This window comes from Hemibagrus wyckioides, linkage group LG17 (assembly GCF_019097595.1).
Source record: "Hemibagrus wyckioides isolate EC202008001 linkage group LG17, SWU_Hwy_1.0, whole genome shotgun sequence".
In the NCBI taxonomy this organism is placed as follows: Eukaryota; Metazoa; Chordata; class Actinopteri; order Siluriformes; family Bagridae; genus Hemibagrus; species Hemibagrus wyckioides.
The window spans coordinates 22687788-22710324 of record NC_080726.1 but is presented as its reverse complement, the minus strand read 5'-3'; the positions used below and the strand labels follow the sequence as shown (position 1 = coordinate 22710324).

Here is a 22537-nt window from a genome sequence, read left to right as displayed (position 1 = left end):
TTGCTTTGTGCACTGGTGTGCAGTCATGTTGGAACAGGAAGGGGTCATCCCCAAACTGTTCACACAAAGTTGGGAGTATGAACATTGTCCAAAATGGAGCCAAGCCCAACCCCTGTCCCAAAACTTTTACCGTACGGTAAAAGTACCGTGTGTGACAAATACATGACCTGAGATTTGACATTATTATACATGATTTATCCATGCTATTAGAATGACCTCCATCTTATTTTAGCTCACATTGTCATGTGTTTATTGTTTGTTGAAACACAACTGCAGCCATGGGCATTTTGAGTAACATGAATAAAGACCAAAATGGACACCAGTGCTATCAATAAAGATTCACTATATTTTTTTTCTTTTCACTTTTCAGATTAATGCTTTGAATATTCACATAACATTACATCATACATTATATAATATCAGTATCCAGAAACAAAGAGGAAGAGGAAGCTTGTATGGGGAAATGGCTTGTGTATTTTCAGGCTTCCTTTTTGACTTGGCCACAAGATGGCTCACTTGGGTGAGAAAGTTAATCCAGTTGAAACATTTCTAACACCTTTGGATCCATTAGATTACCAGATTAAAATTTGATTTGGTAAACGTAATGAACCAAACCTGAGGTAACCTGGTTATAAGTGTCATGAACTATGTTTACAAGTCCAATATCCTGTCTGTATTAACCCCATTTAATATTTTTGTGCAAAAGCCGAGCTTTCTTTTTAGTTTAGTTCAGGTTACTGGGACTGCAGTAAAGCATTTAATGTGCACAAATGCCTTGTAGGTTTTACAAGCGGCTCTGGATTAAGCTGTGGTCCAAATCCAAGAGTGATCCAAAGTTCTCAAGTGTGATTGTTCCCAGAGCCCTGGGGTGCTGTTCTGCTTCACTGGATTCTATTAAACCTTGCATTTGTGTTTATTTTATCATAAGAAAGACACAGAGAACACAGCATATGGTTACTCAGCACACACACACTCACACACACACATATACACTGACCAGTAACAATATTAAAACCACCTGCCAAATATTGTTTAATCCATTATTATATTGTCCACATGATGACCAAGCCACCTTCTTCTTGAAGAAGCCTTTATTATCACCACACATATATTACTGCACAGTGGAATCTTCTCTTTGTATATTCCAGCTGAGGAAGCAGGGGCAGCACCCCTGGAGCAGGGAGGGTTAAGGACCTTGATCACTTGCCCAACAGTGGAGCTTAGTGGTGCTGGGGCTTTAACCCCGATCAACAACCCAGAACCTTATCCACTTGAACCACCACTGCCCCTGAAAAAGTGTTTTCACATATCCTAGCTTATCATCAAACCACAGGGCCAGCCAGGTTAAGGGCCTTGCTCAAGGACCCATTGTTGATAGCTTGGCAGTGCTGGGGCTTGAATCCTTGATCTTCTGATCAGTGACCCAGTACTTTGGCCACTGAGCTATCACGTCCCAATCTATCATGTCCCTATTGCCCCATGGTCCAGTTCTGAGGCTAACATGCCCAGGGTAAGAGCGCTTGGAAAGTTGAACATTAACTTTGTGCTTCAGTAGCCGTCCTATGGGATCGGACTGGACGGTTTAGCTTTCAGCCATGTGCATCAATAAGCTTTCACAGATTGTCCATCTTTGGTAGGTACTAACCACAGCATGCCAGGAACATCCCACAAGACCTGCAGTTTTGGAGAAGCTCTGACCAAGTCATTTCAATCACAATTTGGCCCTTATCAAAGTCACTCAGATCCTTATGCTTGCCCATTTTTCCTGCCGTCAACACATCAACTTTAACTTCATCTAAATGCCTAATATATCCCAACCCTTGCACTGTAACAAGATACTCAACATTATTCACTTCAGGTCAGTGACATTGCCGATGGAGGCAGTGTCATGCTTTGGGCAGTGGATGTTACTTTGACACGTACCACCTACCTAAGCATTGTTACAGACCCTTTCAGTGAAACAGTATTCCCTGATGACTGTGGCCTCTTTCAGCAGGATAATGCACCGTGCCACAAAGCAAAAATGCTTCAGGAATGGTTTGATGTCCACAACAACCAGTTTGTGGTGTTGACCTGTCCTCCAAATTACCCAGAACTCAATCCAATCCAGCCTCTGTGGGATGTGCCGGACAAACAAGTCCGATCCATGGACACTCTACCTCACAACTTACACGACTTAAAGGATCTGCTGCTAACATCTTGGTGCCAGATACCACAGGACACCTTCAGGGATCTAGTGGAGTCCATGCGTTGATGGGTCAGGGCTGTTTTAGTAGCAAAAAAGGGGGACCAACACAATATTAGGTAGGTGGTCATGGCTGAATGTTGAAGGTGTTCCTATTTAAGTGATTCTGATTAGACAGATTCATGTAAACATTTTAAATGTGTAGAAACTTTTGATAAACTCAGCTTTAATGTCAGTGGCAGACATCTGTCTCCTTGTTAAAGAAGGTGTGTAGAATATGGATAATATGTTCCATGCTACAGATAAACAGCTCCTGTGAGTTGACAGCTCCTGTGACTCACTGACATGACTTATTTTATACATTTTCAGAAAGACAAACCTTTTTTGAAGCCTTGGAGCCACAGAGCTTGTTTACCAGTGCTAGATAAAGGGATGTGAACACACGTCACATTCTTTTTTTTTTGGTCTGTTTGTTTTTAAAGTGGTTTATTTAACAGTGACGATGCACATTAATAAAACATTACAGTAAATGTGCCAGAGTTAGCCAGAGGCTATTTTTCATCTGTAGTCTCTGGATAGTATAGTATGTTACAAATTCATTTTAAATACAAATTGAAAATAAAAACATTAAAATTAAGTCCCACTAATCCCAATCTTTACTTTAAAACATTTAATCCCACCACTCCTTATACTCTCTATTTGTGTTTTGTGTTTGTAAAGCACTTTAAATTCTTTACTCAAAGACAAGCTATATACATTAAGACGGTAAATTGTGTACACTTACTATTTACCTTTTTTTACAGTGAAGGTGAAGTTGGTCATGTGACCATGGTCCATTTATTTAAGCATGCACCTGAGAATGAATATTGTCATAAATAAATAACAACCTCTTCTATCACTGATACAACTATATTTGGTCTGTATCATCTTTAAAGTGTCTGTTATTCATTTTTTATAAGATTACATGGGGCTGCATAGCTGCAGACCAGTCAGGGTGCCCATGCTGACCCCTGTGCAATGTTGAAAGTGCCAACAATGGAGATGTGAGCATCAGAACTGCACCACAGAGCAGTGAAAGAAGGTGACCTGGTCTGATGAATCACATTTTCCTTCACATCACATGGATGGCCAGGTGTGTGGCTTACCTGGGGAACACATGGCACCAGGATGCACTATGGGAAGAAGGCAAGGTGGCAGAGGCAGTGTCATGCTTTGGACAATGTTCTGCTGGGAAACCTCGGGTCCTGCCATCCATGTGGATGTTACTTTGACACATACCACCTACCTAAGCATTGCAGCAGACCATGTACACCCTTTCATGGAAACGGTATTCCCTGATGGCTGTGGCCTCTTTCAGCAGGATAATGCACCATGACACAAAGCAGAAATGGTTCAGGAATGGTTTGATGACCACAGCAACCAGTTTGAGGTGTTGACTTGGCCCAGATATCAATCCAATCCAGCATCTGTGGGATGTGCCGGACAAACAAGTCCGATCCATGGAGGCCTCACCTCACAACTTACAGGGCTTAAAGAATCTTATGCTAACATCTTGGTGCCAGATACCACAGCACACCTTCAGGGATCTAGTGGAGTCCATGCGTCAACAGGTCAGGGCTATTCTGTCAGCAAAAGGGGGACCGACACAATATTAGGCAGTTGGTCTTAATGTTATGCCTGATTGGTGCAATGAGTATGTCATATCTTCAAATTTTATCATGTTATGACATCTACAGTAGCAACATTTGATCCAGAGTTTGAGTTTGTGTAAAATTCATGCACATGTGCGTTTCCTCCCACCTGCCAAAAACATGCGGGATGATTTTCCTCCATATTTAGGGGACAGGGGTGCAGCAGGTAGTAATGTTGCTCCACAGCTCCCTGGTTTGTATGCTTGGCTTAGTATCCTTTGAAATTTCATGTTCTCTCAGTGTCCGTGGACTGGGTTCTCAAAAACATGCTAAAGTGGATTGGTGACTATAAACTGCCTCTAGTGTGAATGGGTGTGTGATGCCTGATGGCGATGAACAGATGTCATGCCCGGGGTGTATAACCGCCTCGGATAGGCTCTGTTAAATAAAACAAGCCAACTGAATGAATATGAATCTAAAGTCAAATCTTTGGGTTTTTTTTTTTTTTTGCGGTGTTAATGAGAAACGATGTCAAACAACCTTTAATAACAAATAACATAAAGAACACACTTATTATTAAAGTATAAAGAACACACTTATTACTAAAACACAGATTAAGTATGTATACGGCTGTAATAGAAATAAAAAGCCTCCGCTGTAAACGTATCAAACCTCAGCAAGAACACCAGGTGAAGCAGTAAAGTCTGTCTGCAGATCACAGGCCTGACTTGTGACTGGCTTTGTGTCCACATGTGAGCATGTCTCTTATTACATATATATTAACATGACATTATCTTAGCTAACATTCTGTAGATAGATAGTTTGTCAGGGATCTGGATGACAGCATGGATAATGAGCACGTGCACAAAGGGTTCTCCATTCACAAACCATCAAAGCAAAGTAGAAATACGAACGATTTACATTTCACATTGTTCACATTTGCTCGATCGCTCGCTCAATTAGATCAGCGCGAGACGACGACGATGCGTAAACCACACAGCTGTTCTGGTTTAGATTTTGACGCACACCTCGTCCACGTCAACGCCGCGTGCACTGGGCCATGACGTAACGCAAACCTGTTCCGACGCTACGTGCACGCGCCGCCGCTCGGGAGCACGTGCTATTGGTGAGCATCGTGCGGGACGCGCCCACGAAGCGCGCGCTCGACAGCGGCTCGGGGCGACGGACGGGAACTTTTCAAAGGGGGCTGCGCTGGCGCGTGCGCGCGCGCGCGCTCGGATGTGGGCTGCGTTAACGTCAAATAGATGACGGAAATAAACAGGACGAAGAAACGACGCGCTTCGTGATTTCCTCAAGCAGCTGTAATCGAGCGAGAATATGACACCACCACGGTCAGGTGAGTTGTTATTTAATAGGTACATAATGAATAGCAATTCCTCAGCAGATGCGTTTTGTTCTTGAGAATGACTTTGAGCTTGTGTCTCTCTGGCATTTTGGACACCAGGTGCAATTTCTGTCCTCTTGGTGTCTCATTAACTTCACATAACCGGCTGTGAGTAAAGGCCTGGGCTGTCTAGTAGGGAAAAACGACATTTCTTTATTAAGCCAATTAAGATGTTGAGCTGAAATAGTTGAGTGTCATTTTCATTCATTCATCCTCCCTTATCAGGGTTGTTTTGGATCACTGAGCACGAGGATGGGACTCAGTCACTTATTCACATCTGGGGTATCAATGGGATGTTTTTGGATGGTGCAAAGAAACGGGGAGAACCTGGAGGAAACCATGAAGACGCAGAAAGAACAAAACAACATTAACCGAGTCTCAAACTCAGGAACCCTGAAATCTGTGAGATAGTTACACTACCCCTCTGTATAATCGTTCCACCTATGCTCGGCCCCTTAGTTCCAGTGAAAGGAACTCTTAATGCTTTAGCTTACCAGGACATTTTGGACAATTTCATGCTCTTTGTGGGAACAGTTTGGGGATGACCCCTTCCTGTTCCAACATAACTGGACACCAGTGACCAAAGCAAGGTCCATAAAGACATGGATGAGTGAGTTTGGTGTGGAGGAACTTGACTGGCCTGCACAGAGTCCTGACCTCAACCTGACAGAACACCTTTGGGATGAATTAGAGCGGAGACTGTGAGCCAGACCTTCTCGTCCAACGTCAGCTCCTGACCAACATCAAATTCCCAGAAACACACTCCTAAACCTTGTGGAAAGCCTTCCCAGAAGAGTTGAAGCTGTTATAGCTCCAAAGGGTGGCACAACTCCATATTACATACATGTGCATGAAAAGGCAGGTGTCCCAAAACTTTTGGCAATATTAGTGTACATAAGAAAGCACCACAATGGTAATCATTTTATACCTTATATTTTATAGCTCCATAATGCAAGTCTATAAATATCTTAATTGAAAACACAATCTTTATCTTAAATGTTTCCAGAACTTTCTTCCAATTTCCAGGTGGCCTGTACTGGCTAGCCAGTATTCTTGATTGTTTGGGAACTAGAGATAGCTCCAGGATACCAGTGGACCTCAGTGGACCGAGAACTGAAATGGATGTGATGTAATAGTTGGCATATTTGCCTTTAACCTCTAGGTTTGGGGATTCAAGTTCTGCCTGCGTTTGTTTGCATGTTCTTCCTGTGCTTTGAAGGTTTCCTCCATTTTCCTCCTTCAGTCCAAAGAGTAAAGTTAATTCTCGATGAAATGGTCCTACAGATGGTTCTATCTGAAGCATCTCAGTGGTTGGTACAACTTATTCTTCAGCGTATGAAGATGTCGAGGAGGAAGTCCTGTCGCTTAGCAACCAAACATTCATCAACGTCCATACAATCCCATACCACGATGACAGATGCAGCTCTAGCCCTCATCCGTGAAGCAGCATGAAATTCTCCCTAGATTATTATTGAAAGCCTTTCAAGAGATTAATGTTGAAATCTGCACTGATGATTTAGAGCCACACTTTGCACATGTATCCAAAACGTGTGTGCAGGTAAAGGTGACATTGAGGCCTACGTGTAGCCTGAAGGATTTTTAAAGGAAAATTGCAGTGGGTTCATTATGTAATCCCTCTGTGTATACTGCAATCTATACAATGAAAAGCCTGCATAATAATTCACACTCCAATTTTAAAGTAGAGATGATGTTTAGAGCCAAGAATGGATCTTGCTGAACACACACATGCTTTGAAACCAATACATATAACCTGCATTAAATCACCATATCCATCAGGGTCAAATGACATCATCGCACAGATATAGGTCACCCTCAGTGGTGTATAGTTTCATTCTTTCCACAGATATTGTCTGTAGATCCTTTAGTATTATATCTGATTTATCTAAACACCTGAATACCATTACTGATCGAGGCTGTAATAATCTTGTAATAGACTAGGTATATATGTTGTGTATGCTAGTAATTACACCATTTAGCAGCTAAAAGGGCGGTAACATTGAACCTGCTTCACATCGTACTGCATCACTGATTATTTTTCCTTCATTGTGTTTTTGGTTTCATTTAACATATAGCCTGTGTGTGTGAGTAGAAACCTGTAGAGAGTGTGTTACTATCAGATTTTGGTTTATATACTGCAGACATACACAATATTTCCAAAAGTTTTGGGACACCCCATCAAATTCAGGTGTTGTTTTTCAGGAGTTGGGCTCGACCCCTTAGTTCCAGTGAAAGGAATTCTTAATGCTTCAGCTTCATACCAAGACATTTTGGACAATTTCATGCTCCTAACTTTGTGGGAACAGTTTGGGGATGACCCCTTCCTGTTCCAACATGACTGGACACCAGTGCACAAAGCAAGGTCCATAAAGACATGGATGAGAGAGTTTGGTGTGGAGGAACTTGACTGGCCTGCACAGAGTCCTGACCTCCACCCCATAGAACACCTTTGGGATGAATTAGAGCGGAGATTGCGAGCCAGGCCTTCTCGTCCAACCTCAGTGCCTGATCTCACAAATGAGGAATGGTCAAAAATTCCCATAAACACACTCCTAAACCTTGTGGAAAGCCTTCCCAGAAGAGTTGAAGCTGTTATAGCTGCAAAGGGTGGGACAACTCCGTATTACATTCAAGTGCATGTAAAGGTCCCAAAACTTTTGGCAGTATAGTGTATCAATATACCAGCGTTGTATTAAATAATGAACTTAGTACATGTGTGTGTGGGCTGTATCTTTTTATGAGAAACTAATATTAACCTAATTGGCTCAGAATGGCTCATTTTTCACACTGAAGAAAAAAAACAAATGCCACAGTCGGTACTGCCAGTAACCGGTTCTGAGAGTATTTTAGTTTTGCTCTATTCATGTACAATGCACAGATTCATTACACGTAAAATATACTGCTCACTACACTATAGGTTCTGCTATACCACCTGCATGCCGCAGCTCATAGTGGGTTAATGTCTAGCCATTCTGCTAGTCAAGGTTGGAGCTTTATTCCGAACAGAGCACCGATCTGCTCCCCTCCCTCCCCCGGCAGACAGGCAGCTGTTGAGGTGAGGCAGGATCATGGAGGCAGGCAGCAGTATTGCTGCAGCACCGCACAGCGTAGCTCACACTCCTCCAGGAGACATGGCAATTTCTGATCTCCTTCACGGGTGAGTCGTCTCTTCCCTCGCCGTCTAAAGCTTAAGACTCCTCTTCAGTTTGCTTTGTGGAGATTTATGATTAGTCATGCTGTTTAATGTGTGTGTGTGTGTGTGTGTGTGTGGGGGATTTTAAAGGGCTAGATCAAGTGCTTGAATCTCTGTATATGTTGCAAGACTTGGCAATATCTGCATTATGAATGGGAACCTATATAGGACACTGCATTATGTTTGCATAAGCGAGTGTTTAGACGATCGCTCCATAGGTTTCCTCTCTCGTCCTTTCTCGTACGCCGCTTTCACTCTTCACCGTCCATATAAATGAGGCTTCAATTTTTTATTTATTTATTTATTTTTGATAATATGAGGCCGATAATAATAATGTGTTGAAGTCGCTGCATGTGCTTCCAGAATAATCTCCAGGGACCGAAAGCTCTCCTCTCCCCAAACCACGCATTGTTTAGACCTCAAATCTCTCGTTTCACCTTTACTGTGCACAATAAAAAGCTGCCCAGTCCCCAAAGCTACCTGCGCTCACCTTACTCGCCCCACGCAGCTCCTCAGATTTCAATCAGTTACTAGCCACTCTTTCGTTTTACGAGCAACTCGGACTGAACTGTTGTCTTTGTCCACTGTTAGAATGGACAACATTTTGCTTTTAGTTCCGTTCTGCATTCGCTCAGCTGTTAGCAACAATATTTCTTTTATTTCTTAAAGTATTTCATTTCGATTTCGTGTGTCAGTTTAATGTTCTTTAATGAAGCATCATTATTATGGAGTTTGAACATGTCTTGTCATATTTCCAAAATAATGGGCACATGTTCATGAACCTAAATATTACAGGCTAGTAAGTACAGTATAAGGCATATGACGACTCGAGCTCTTTCAGATTTGCGTTTTTGTAGGTTCGAGCCATACCTGTTTAACCTGTGGCATGCTGTTTTATGCATTGCCTCACACCCAGGTCAGAATTTCAATAGCTCTATTCTGTTTGACTCGTCTAGCATTATTTGCTATTTTCCTGCCATTCTCAGGCATGCATGTGGGTTTATCCTGCTTCATGTCATTGTGATATATTGAAAGGGAAAACATGCCTTTAATGATATTCTTGTGTGTGTGTGTGTGTGTGTGTGTGTGTGTGCGCCCAGCCCCCACTTATCAGAGCAGGAGAAGGATGAGCAGGAGAGGAGGCCGAAAACAGCGGAGAGAGCAGGCTGGGAGGATGCCATCGCGCTTATGGTCAGTATCTGGTGCTCATGCTCCAATCTATATAATATGCATATAATGTTGTGTAAGAGTGTGTGTGTGTGTGAACATACAGGCAAGAAGCATGACCGTGCTGCCTGAGCTGTCTGCTGACTCGTCTCTCCGCTCCTACACCAGCACAGCCAGCATGAAGGTCAAGAACGTGAAAAAGTAAGTGCCCCTCCCCTCACAGCTGTGCTCTCTCTCTCTCTCTCTCTCTCTCTCTCTCTTTCCTTCTTTCTCTCTCTCTCTTTTCCAGTTTTTCCTCTCTCACTTATTTCTGATTTTTTTTTGCAGGCTGCCTCTAAGCAAAGGCCATTTCCCCCGCCTGGCAGAGTGCGCCCACTTTCACTATGAGAATGTCGACTTTGGCTCTGTGCAGGTGAGCTGATTATTGGGGCTTTATGTTTTGAATTTATTTATTTATTTAAGAAACAATGAATACATAAGGAAGAGCTATGAGTTGATGAATGGACTTTTGTTCAATTACACTCTTGGCTGCACGTTGGCGAGGGTGGAGTTAATCCATTTGGCTTAGAGTCGAGTCGAGTAGAGTCGAGTAGAGTCTGCTCTTAATGCAGTGTTTACTACATATGTCCTTAAGCATAGAAGCGCATCGAACTGCTATTTGTCCTGTAACCACAGAGCATTAAATACCATTGCATATTTTTCTCTTACATTTTTCATCTACTGCAATACCCAGCATGCATTACGCAATCACTGGATGATCTATCAGCTTCCCAGCAGTGGGTTTTTCCTTATCATCTGGCTCCCTTCTGCATTAACTAATGAGGCTGCTAATGGAAAAAAACAAACCCTAAAATAATCTTTCAAACTTTACTTTACTCAAACTCTAGGAGAGAAGAAAAGCAGACATGTTTACAACAGATGTATCAACGGTTAAGTAGATGTTGCTCACTAATGTCAGATACACTTTTCAGCGTTCCAGTAGAGGGCAGTAGTAGCATGGACTTTGCAGGGGATAGAGTGCCTTGATTTAGTGAGCTCGTACTGTATATATAGTGCACTGTAATATAGAAACGCAGGCAGGATAGAGCCTATTTCTGCTCTACCCTCTTCTGGTCATGTGATCAATACACACACACACACACACCACATGTCTGCTGTACTGCAGCAAGCTGCGCCTACTGTTTGAGTAGGTTCTAAGTGAAATACTGCAGTGCCACAGAGACAGGCACACACTCTACCACCGTCTGCAGTCTGCAAAATCACACACATGCTCTTAATAACAACCCTGTTTGAAGCTGAACCTGTCAAAGATAACCTATTTAAAGATATTCTGAAAATAAATACTACCTGTATTTATCAAAAAATGAAGATGTTGAGGTTCTCTTTGGGAGGGACACGGTTGGACAGGATTAGGAACGAGTACATCAGAGGGACGGCTCATGTTGGACGTTTTGGGGACAAAGTTAGGGAGGCCAGATTAAGATGGTTTGGACATGTTCAGAGGAGGGAGAGTGAGTATATTGGTAGGAGAATGTTGGACATGGAGCTGCCAGGCAGGAGGCAAAGAGGAAGGACAAAGAGGAAGTATATGGATGTAATAAATGAGGATATGAAGCTAGTGGGTGCAAGTGTTGAGGATGCAGAAGATAGGGATAGGTGGAGAGAGATGATTCGCTGTGGAGACCCCTGAAGGGAAAAGCCGAAACAAGAAGAAGATTTATCAAAAAAAAAAAAAACATAGAACAGAATAGAATTAAATAGAATTGTGCAGTGACCAGGAAAATAAGATAAAATTAAAAGGCTGACCACAGACACCTGAAAACAGGAACCAAGGAACAATTTCATGAGGAAGCTTTGAGCTTGTGTTGTCTAATTAACTTTAGATAATATTCTGTTACCTAATACAACATCATCAGGTCATGAGGTTGTATTGGTTGGTTGTTCTACATCCAGTCAGTTTAATAGGAACACTTGTACATGAGGTTGATTCATCCAGCCAATCACGTGGCAGCAGTGTAATGCAGGTCAAGAGCTTTAGTTACAATTCCCATCAGATATCAGAACAGGGAACAATGTGATCTCTGTGATTGGGCTGTAGGGCGGTTGCTGGTTTCAGACAGGTTGCTTTGAGCATTTCGGGAAATCTCTTGGGATTTTTTTTTTTGGTCTTTAGAGTTTGTGTAGAATGGTAAGAAAATAAAAAACATTAAGGATTTAGGTGGATAATTTTAAGCGAGACTGTCCACACTGTGGTCTCAGATGCCTGACTTCTTCTGTGTTCTTCTGTTGTTAAAGCTCATCCAACTGTAGATTTTTGCATATTGTGATGCTTTTCTGCTCTGTATGTTGATCAAGAGTTTAGGTTGGTGTGAGGATGTGTTTTTGCTAGAGACTCCAAAGCACTTCCTGGATCCAGTCACTTTGGATAAGAGGTCTATAGTTTTTTTTATATTCTCTCCGAACTACAAGATTTTTGTGAATACCAGATTTCTTATCTAAACTTGATAAACGAAGCCTGTTGTCTTTTTTCCCCATGGCGAATAAATACAGGTTTTGTTCACATTAAAGAATTAACAAAAGGGACATGCTGGGCTATATACAAAAAGAGATCTTTGCCACGTTGTCAGAGGCAGTGTGAATGTCCTACATACTTCGGATCAGGTTTACAGAGAAGCAACGTAGAGTGGAGTTGTGGTTTCTCGACGATTTGAGATTTCTAATTTCCCGGTTCCAGTTAATGCTCCAGGCTGAGATTAACTCCCGTTGACTCGGACGTAAATCTTAAAGCCATAATCCTCAAAGCCCTCACTAACTCAGCACTGTTTTATTAATGGTAAAATTGAAGCCGAAGCTTTCCTAGAGCTCAGAGAGTGGACTGGACATCCATCCATCCATCTATTTTCTGTATAGCTTAACCTACACAGGGTCTCAGGAAACATGGAGTTTATCCCAGCTCACATAGCATAGATGGCCGGGGGTGTGTATGTGTGTGTGTGTGTGTGTTGGGTGGTAGGGGGCACAACTGCATACTCACACACACATTCACACACTACATTCAGCCTATAATGCATGCCTTTTTATTGAGGGAAGGAAACCTGAGTCCTCCGGAGGAAACCCACACAAACAATTTACAAACAAATTCCTTTGCATCCAGCTAGCTAAATGAGGTCTGTTGCCGTTTTTCCTCCAGCTATGGCTAATGAATAACATGTGCTAATATTAAAGTATAAAGGGAATTTAATAGGTTATCCTTTATCCAGAAGAGATCTTTGCTACGTTCTCAGACCTGGTGTTCAAATGGATGGATGGATGGACAGATGTCCACACCACTTTCTGAGCTCCAGGAAAGCTTTAGCTTCAGTTTATTGATAGAGCAGCCTGTCTATAGATGCTAGTCAGCCTACAGTGCATATCTTTTGAGTGGAGAGGAAACCATAACACCCGGAGCACCCTGAAGCACAGGGAGAACAATGCAATATTCACACTCAGACTCAAACCCCGAACCCCATGCGTGCGAGGCCAGTGGGCTAACAACAAAGTGGGCATTCCATATGATTTTGCTTCTGTGTGTGATCTCTGCTACAGTATTCCTGTGATCTCACAGAAAAATGATTCAAATAAGCCCTGAGCCCTATCTCGATAAAATAAAACGTATAATCCTGAGCTAGCTTTACCCCGCTTGGGAAGATACCGATCTCAAAAGGAGGCTACGATAGTGAGCAGATCAGATTCTGCGGAAATAAAAGAGGAACAAATGAATAATCTGTACAAAGTTTGCGAGGGTTGGAGAATTTCTTTGAGCACTAGTGTTTCCTCAACAGCACAAGGCTCATGCTGCATTGTACTGCGCTGGAGGAATTTTAATCCGCAGATTGTATGACATGAACAGTATTCGTTGCAGAACCTGCGTTTGGCTGCAGTACAAAGCATCCTTGTTTTAATACTTTTAAGATATCTTATACAAAATATGTGATTAATGGGTGGACATTTAGAGACACACTTACTGTCTCAGCTTTGTGTTTCTGGTGTCTCTCTTCCCTGCCTGTAGGGATGGTTAATATATTGCCAAAGGTTTTGGGACACCCCTCCAAATCATTGAATTCAGGTATTCCAATCACTTCCATGGTCACAGGTGTGTAAAATCCAGCACCTAGGCATGCAGACTGCTTCTGCAGACATTTGTGAAAGAATGGGTCTCTCTCAGGAGCTCAGTGAGTTCAAGCGTGGTACCGTGATAGGTTCCCACCTGTGCAATAAGTCCATTCGTGAAATTTCCTCATTACTAAGTAATCCACAGTCAACTGTTAGTGGTATTATAACAAAGTGGAAGCAATTGGGAACAACAGCAACTCAGCTACAAAGTGGTAGTCCATGTAAAATCACAGAGCAGGGTCAGCGCACACTGAGGAGCACAGTGCACAGAAGTCACCAACGTAGCTACCGACCTCTGAACTTCATGCGGCCTTCAGATTAACTCAAGAACAGTGCGTCATGGAACAGGTTTTCATGGCCGAGCAAGCCTTACATCACCAAGTGCAATGCAGGACCTTCTCGTCCAACATCTGTGCCAGACCTGACAAATGTGCTTCTAGAGGAAAGGTTAAAAAATCTCACAAACACTCTCCTAAACCTTGTGGAAAGCCTTCCCAGAAGAAGGCAATTGTTGTAAGAGAAATACCCTTAGTATGAAAGAAGAAAAGCTGGGCTGATTTCTTTTTAGCCCAGACTGTACTTTTACTTTTTTAATTCTGTAACACGTCTTCAGCAGCGATATGACATCCAGTCACGGGTTTAATAATCTTGAATGAGGTGGTTCAAGGTGTTCCCGGTCTGCAGTGGTCAGTATCTATCAAAAGTGGTCCAAGGAAGGAACAGTGGTGAACCGGCGACAGGGTCATGGGCGGCCAAGGCTCATTGGAGCGAAGAGACGAGCCAACAGACGAGCTACTGTTGCTCACATTGCTGAAGAAGTTAATGCTGGTTCTGATAGAAGGGTGTCAGAATACACAGTATGTGACGGGTCAGGGCTGTTTTGGCAGCAAAAGGAGGACCAACACAATATTAGACAGGTGGTCACAATGCTATGCCTGATCAGTGCATGTTAAACATTCCTCTACCTGGGTTAAAAGCAGAGTTTTTAGAAGCACAGCCTTACTGTGTATAAATGTACACCAAAGGACAGAATTTTTGGTGTTTTTGGTTTGTCTTGGCATGAAGCTAGTAAAGTAATACACACATCAGTGTGTGTGTGTGTCTAGTAGTAGTTTGCCCCACATTATTCTTATTATGTCATCGATGAGTCAATACACTGTGTGATGCATTAATCAGCTGTAACAGAGTCATTGTTGAGCTTACTGATTGATATTAGATTTTATCCCTCCTGTTATTGTCTAATATGATGACCAGACATCCATGCCCTGTCTGTTTAATGAGAGAAAGCTCTCGGATGTAGCTCTCCCTCTCTCAGTGCTGCTCCATCTGAGCCCTCTCTAGTCCCACATCACCTCAGGGGCAGGGCTTTCATCCAGCGCAAGAGTGAGGATCGGATTCGTCCTCTTTTTTCCCAGTCGTAACTGGACACGCTAGCGTGCACATCCGTTCCTCTGCAGTAGTAGCAGCTTGTTGGAAATGCACTCTGTAGTAACGTGGATCTGGATCTGGATCTTTAAAGGAGAGGAGGGGGTGTGTTTGCTCAGCCTCGACTGATAGATGGAGGAATCTATACGCAGTGTGTGTGTTAGGTGTTGTCCACCTAAAGCATGCGTCAGTGCGGTGCAGGCTGGCCTGATCAAGCAGGGAAGGCTACAGTGTGGTGAGGAGTGACCATTTTCTCTCTTTTTGGTAGATAGTAGCGAGGTAATGTGTAGCTTCATGCTGAGATGTTATGAACAATTTCATTGCTTTGTCAGTTGCTATTTATTTAATGATGGATTTATTCCTTAGCCCTAAGCTGAAAGCGCATACGCGTGACACAGATAGTAAACGAATATATGCGTCACTCTACAAGTAGTTCTCTTTAAAACAAACGGGTTTCTTATCATTTCAATTTCAGTGCAACTAGGTCATTTAGTCTCTCATGCGCTTGCGTTGGATTTTGCTATAAATAATCCACGCTTTAATATTTCAGTGCTCTGTTGAGGTAGTTCATTATAGTTCTCGACTTGCCTTTTATTGCTTAGGAGGTCCTTTTGTCTCCCTTCTTTCGCTTTCTGGATATTTTAAATAATATTCTTGAGATGTGACTAATGAGGAAGTTCACTACAGTGAGATCAGACATATAATAATAATTATTATTTATTATTGATTATAATATATTAGTATAATAATAATAATAATAATAATAATAATAATAATGATAATAATTTCCAGGCATCTGTGACTTTTCTCAGAGCCTTTTTTCTGAGTGTAATAATTTAATTCAGATTATTCATACTGTTTATTTATTATGAATATAAGGAGAATATATATTTATATGAACGTATAAAGTGTCTAGGACGTCTGGCTGCTTTTTACAAATTCACAGACTCTCATTAGCTTTTAAAACGCTGAACCGTGCTGACATGGCTCTTCCTCTTGCCTAGCTCCACCTCGTAGGCTGTCCAGCTTTCCTCTTAATCACTCCTCTGTCTTTCTGTCTGCCTCCAGCTAACACTGACCTGTGATGAGAACGATCTGACACGCAGCGGCCTCAACTCCAGAGAACTGGTTTATCTTGTGCAGATCTGTTGCCAGGTATGATGCTTTTAAATGTGTGTGTGTGTGTGTGTGTGTGTGTGAGCTCTGTAGTGTTCTTAAAGAGGAAAGACCAATAGTTTGTTATGGCAACAGTGTTAAATTCAAGCTTTGTTATTATGGTAAAAAAAAAAGAGGGAAGTTCTAAAAAGAGCTGCAAGTTTGCTTTGATCAAAAAGCAAAAGCAACCACACGTAGCGCACTTGGTATTTTCCCCTTCTTTTTGGTTTTTAGAAAACAACTACACTTAAGAAATTAAGTAAAAAGGAATAGCTGCAGGTTGAACAAATATGTTCTCTAGATTAAAGGTATGTTAACATATGAAACCATGTATGTTAAGATGCTTCTTACTGCATGAACCAGATGTTTTGATCGGCGTTTTGGGACGTCTTCCTTTACATGCAAGAGTTGTCCCACCCTTTACAGCTATAACAGCTTCAACTCTTCTGGGAAGGCTTTCCACAAGGTTTAGGAGTGTGTTTATGGGAATTTTTGACCATTCCTCTAGAAGCACATTTGTGAGGTCAGGCACTGATGTTGGACGAGAAGGTCCGTCTCTCAGTCTCCACTCTAATTCATCCCAAAGGTGTTCTATGGGGTTGAGGTCAGGACTCTGTGCAGGCCAGTGAAGTTCCTCCACACCAAACTCACTCATCCATGTCTTTATGGACCTTGCTTTGTGCACTGGTGTCCAGTCATGTTGGAACAGGAAGGGGTCATCCCCAAACTGTTCCCACAAAGAGCATGAAATTGTCTAAAATGTCTCGGTATGCTGAAGCATTAAGAGTTCCTTTCACTGGAACTAAGCGGCCGAGCCCAACCCCTGAAAAACAACACCCGAATTCAATGTTTTGGTATGGTGTCCCAAAACTTTTGGCAATATAGTGTGTATAAGCATGAGCATCCAGTGTAGAGCACATCTTTTTGTTCTGATGAAAATCTCATTATTCAGTTTGTATGGAATCTAATATCCCAGGTTCAGCTTATTGATTGTAAAACAATCCTCAGTATCAGGAAATCTCTTCTGGACTTAAATTGTCTTTTGATGATTTGTGACATAGAGTAGTAAATGATTAGATCTATAATCTTGGCTTCAGATGGATTTTGTTTGTGTCTGTGTATCTAAATGGTACTATATCTTTAAAAGCAGGCTAAACATAACACGGCGTATTCAACGGTTAAGCTAGTATTTCACGTAATGTGCTACTTTAAACCAGTGCAAATTTATCGAGCCACTTATGTTACGTTACGCTTCCTCGATCCTTGGGGTAAAAAGGGTGGCGGTAAGCTTATTTAATCATTTCATCTGATTTTAATATTTTAAATATTTCCGTGGCACATCTGTTACAGTTTCAGAAGTAGAGTTAACAGAAGCACATACGGGCGTTTTGGTCAGTTGTCCACAAAACTATTCTCCACATAGTGTATTCCAGCTACGTAAACGTGATTTATGCTGATGCTGAGATCCTACAAGACGTGTAGGTGGTCAGATGAAGCTCACTGAGCAACAGAACACGCACACATCACCTCGGTTGCACAATTCCCTTATTTTTCTTTATTTATTTCAGAAAGAAGCATGACTCACTCTATTTCAGCTCAGTGTGAAACCTCTTTTTTCTATGTTCAGTCTGATTGTTAGAACCTTAGACCATGGTTACGTTACATGTTACTCAGTTGGCTAATGCATTTATCCAGAGTGGTTTATGGCTGAGACAGGATACACCCTAGCCGGTGAGGGTTTAAGAGTCTTGCTAAGAGGGTCCTCTATTTATTATTGGGAAATAAAATCAGTTTAATGGGAGTGAATCCTAAATGTCTTTTTATGCAGGGAGAAGTTAATGCTTTGTAGCAGAGCATAACTTTACAGTGGAATCTCGGCATACAAAAGCCCTCCCTTAAGATATTTCTCCTTAAGAATTTAAATTTTGCAGGCATCGGCATACGAAGCATTTTCGCCATATGAACAAACCGTACGAATACCGGCTAATCAGGATTTTTTTTGCGTCAGTGGAAAGCCAAGGGAACGACTTTACGAATTTTACAGTTTTTTTTCAGTCAGTGAAAGTGGTTTGGAAAGAGTCAACCCATGAGACCAACGTTGCCTTCGGCAGGCCTTTAAAAGCTAGGTGATTTTTCGGGTGTTTTTTTGTTGACAGATTGGTGGCGTGGGTGGTCTGTTCTATTTTTAGCCCAGGCTTGGTGGCATGGATATGGAATGCTTGGCTTGGGTCAGTTCTTTGTAACCAGCTATACAGTGTACATACGCTTCGTATTGGGAATATTGGTCATATTTTTGGGTACCTGGAATGGAGTATCTGCATTTACGTTATTTCTTATGGAAATTAAATTCCTATGCTGAGTTTCCGCTGTATTTACAAAACATTCTCTACCTAATAGCCATCTCTTCCACTCATGAGGAACTCCTAATACATCGTAATACATCTGGGGTTATGTATGTAATTACACTGTAAAGGCATTCTTAAAGATCTCCTAACCCTGGTGTACAAGGTAAACATGATATGAGGCCATATTGCTAAAAAAAATGTTAATTTCCTCTATGAATTGAGACCTTTGGGGCACCCTGCATATTTATTAGTGATAAAATATTTAGTCTGAAAATCAGATGAAATGATTCCATCAATATTACTTTCCTTTTGCAAAGTGGTAAAGTGATTCAATATTGTTTTTTCTTTTGTGCTGGTCAGAGCTCAGACATGCTCAAACACTTTGAAAAGAAAAAACGCTGGCAATGTGGACATAACAGAACCAATTTGTAAAAGGATTATATCGAAAATCTACTGTTATGCATTCCTTTGCAGGAACGGTTTATCGAGCAGGAAGAACAGTCAATGTTGCATAAGTCGCCACTCATTTTCAGAGCTCAGATTAAGAAACAAAATGATGTTACATGGGTAGAAATCACAACCCAGTGATCATACACTGATCAGGCATAACACTCTGAACAGTGAGAGGTGAAGTGAATAAGACTGATGATCTCCTCATCATGGCACCTGTTAGTGGGTGGGATATATTAGATAGCAAGTCAACATTTTGTCCTCAAAGTTGATGTGTTAGAAGCAGGAAAAATGGACAAGTGTAATTTCTGCCACAGATTTAACACAACAATGAGGGAAAAGGGGCCATGGAATGTAAAGTTGTAATGGATTAGGAATAATAGTATAAAAGTCATCGGTAGCTAGATCTATTTGGCTTTTATTGTTTGCTTTCAAAAGGGATAAGTATGGTGGCTGAGAAGTGCAAAACAAAATAACAAATCAGAAAACACAAGGACGATTCAGACAAAGCGGAAAAGGCAGGTATAGTTTTTGCGAGCGGAATTCCTCCCTCTGATTGGACGAGACATCTGTCACTCAGGATATAGAGGAAGTCCAGCAGTAGAAAGTGGATTGGTGTGTGTATGAACACAGCTCTGCTCTTATAGCGCTCCTTACATCCTTTAATCTGGAACAGTTTGGTCTTCCAAACATACCTGGTGTGTTTTTAGAGATCGCAAACTAATCTTTACTCCATGATACACTATCAGTATATCCAGCATCACGCCATATGAACGTCCTTCCTCAAAGTAGAGCAGAATGAATTCCATTTTCTTATAAATATAAATATATACATTTGTTATTTTCTTTAAAGGGTTTAAAGTGAAGGCAGAACTCCACACATTTACAAGAATTAAAGTTAGATACACAATTTCCTACTTCCTGTATATCCTGTGACAGATGTCTCGTCCGGTCGGAGGGAAGAATTCCATTCTCAAGCTATACCTATCTCTTCCGCTTTGTCTGAATTCTCCTTGGTTTTTCGAATTACTTTTTGCACTTTGTACACACAAATAAAACATTCTTGGTCATGTTCATGGGGTCTGTGGATTTTTTTTAACACACTTTATGGCAAAAAGTGTATGGATCCCTAAACAGTCTTAACCATATATTCCTAATGAATATGGTTTCATTGTTGTTGTCTGACAAACCATGTCTTAATGTATCTCGCTCTGGGCACAAGGAACAGGTTCAGATCCAAAATCATAAGTTTTAGCACAGACTTGTGGAGTCCACGCCAGCTTGGGTTGCACTGTACCATTAAAGCGAAAAAGGGAACGAACCAACTCTGAAATGAGAGTATATAGTTTAAAGATTCTTGTTTTTACTCTAGTTGTTGTCGGTGATATAATTTATAATGAAATTTGTCGTGTTAAATTAGAAAAGAATGCAAAGTAACAACATTGGAGCAGTCCACTAGATAGAGGTGTGAGGGTTCATTAGGCTTGGGTTCATTAAAGTAAAAAAGCCATGTTTAAATGGCTCATTGTTGTATGTTTGTGATACTTTAACCATCTTAACAGACATCCACTACTATATATGACACCCCACTGGTGCGTATCACATTCTGCCCTGAAGAGGATGTAATGTGGTTTAATCGCTGTTGTTTATGATCTCTACTGTTTGCGCTAAAGGCGGTGATCATTCCTGTGTAATGTTTATTTGTTTTGTTTTCTGACAGGGGAAGAAGTGGACCGTGAGACGGTCGTATGAAGACTTCCGCGTCCTCGACAAGCACCTCCATCTCTGTATCTACGACAGAAGGTTTTCCCGGCTCACTGAGCTTCCTCGATTTGAAAACCTGAAAGTTAAATCAGAGGTATCTCATACCCAAGACCGCTGAATTTATTATCATTAATAGTATTAAAATAAGCAACCTGTCTTTGTTGTTACATGTCTTTTTTTCTTTTTATATATTTATTTCTGTATCTGATTACAAAAGGAAATGGGTGACTGAATGTATTGAAAGGGCAGTAATGCTGATTGATATTGAAAAAACAAAATAAGGAAATAATCAGCAATAATATGAATTGTCTTTTTTTTTAAATTAATTTTAAGTGAATTTTTTCTGACACAGTGCAGGCTTCAGGATAGAGGACTTTATTATAATAATAATAATAATAATAATAATAATAATAATGAATAAATGCATATTGAGCAATTAGTAATAAATGGCAATTAAAAATAATTCAAGATGAATAGTAAATCAATAATTATGTATTAAAAATTAAAGAACATCATTAATATTAATAATAATAATAATAATAATACATATTTAACAATTATTAATAAATAGCAATAATGAAAAATTATTCCAGATGAATAGTAAATCAATAATTATGTATTACTAATTAAAGAACAGCAATATTATTATTATTATTATTATTATTATTATTATTATTATTAATAATAATAATAATAATAATAATAATAATAATGAATAAATGCATATGTAACAATTATTAATAAATAGCAATAATGAAAAAAAATTCTAGAAGAATAGTAAATCAATAATTATGTATTAATAATTAAAGAACATCATCATCATTATTATTATTATTATTATTATTATTATTATTATTAATAATAAATGCATATTTAACAATAACTAATAAATAACAATAATGATAAATTATTCTAGATGAATAGTAAATCAATAACTATGTATTAATAAAGAAAAGGAAATCAATAATAATAATAATAATAATAATAATAATAATAATAATAATAATAATCATCCATATTTGGTATAAGGGTGTCATATTTGTCTTTTTAACTGGAGAAAAGTGATACTGAATATCTGTAATGATTATTCTTTTATTGTATATAACTTTGTGCAGTATATAATTATATATAATAGTTCCTTATTCAGATGCTACAGTATTTTTCAACATTATTTCCTGTCCTCCGATTTTTTTCTGCCGTCACATGCCGTAGTGCTGATTACAGTGAACATGGGTTCCAGTTTTCTTCTCACGCTTCGAAGATTTGCATAAACACAGAACCTGAAACCTGTCCTTGAAACGTCCAATTCAAATGAGGAAGCTGTTATATGGGAAGGGCAAAAGACACACACACACACGCTGACGACATCTTTTACCAATTCTGTAATGGAGTGAGGGTTAAGTGACTGCTACATTAGGATGTAGAGTATGTCAGCTTTTTTGTGTGATTGAGAGGTTTGTTCTTTCCCCTTGTTCATCAGTCTTTCCTCTTGCTTTCTCAGCCACTTTCCCAGATGCTTACTGCCTACCTTTCTCGCCTCTCAACCATCGCTGACAACAAGATCAACTGTGGGCCTGCCCTGACATGGATGGAGGTAAAGTATGCACCAGTGGCTCAATCAGTTCCACTCAGATCCTTTAATCCTTT

General features: G+C 40.5%; 1 protein-coding gene across 6 annotated transcripts in view; it reads left to right on the top strand.

The window, feature by feature from the left end:
* Positions 1 to 4952: 4952 nt before the first annotated feature.
* arhgap32a (Rho GTPase activating protein 32a) overlaps positions 4953 to 22537 on the top strand; it is a 32553-nt gene continuing 14968 nt past the window's right edge. For 2 of the 6 annotated variants that reach the window (XM_058413999.1, XM_058413994.1), the window contains exons 1-8: positions 4953 to 5173; positions 8279 to 8396; positions 9533 to 9623; positions 9706 to 9800; positions 9927 to 10011; positions 16245 to 16331; positions 20847 to 20984; positions 22392 to 22484. In XM_058413999.1, coding sequence (XP_058269982.1) covers positions 8308 to 8396; positions 9533 to 9623; positions 9706 to 9800; positions 9927 to 10011; positions 16245 to 16331; positions 20847 to 20984; positions 22392 to 22484 — 678 coding nt within the window. In that variant the 5' untranslated portion in view covers positions 4953 to 5173; positions 8279 to 8307. Of the gene's footprint in view, positions 5174 to 8156; positions 8397 to 9532; positions 9624 to 9705; positions 9801 to 9926; positions 10012 to 16244; positions 16332 to 20846; positions 20985 to 22391; positions 22485 to 22537 lie in introns of all 6 variants that reach the window. The other 4 variants (XM_058413997.1, XM_058413996.1, XM_058413995.1 and 1 more) reach the window with 4 other exon arrangements.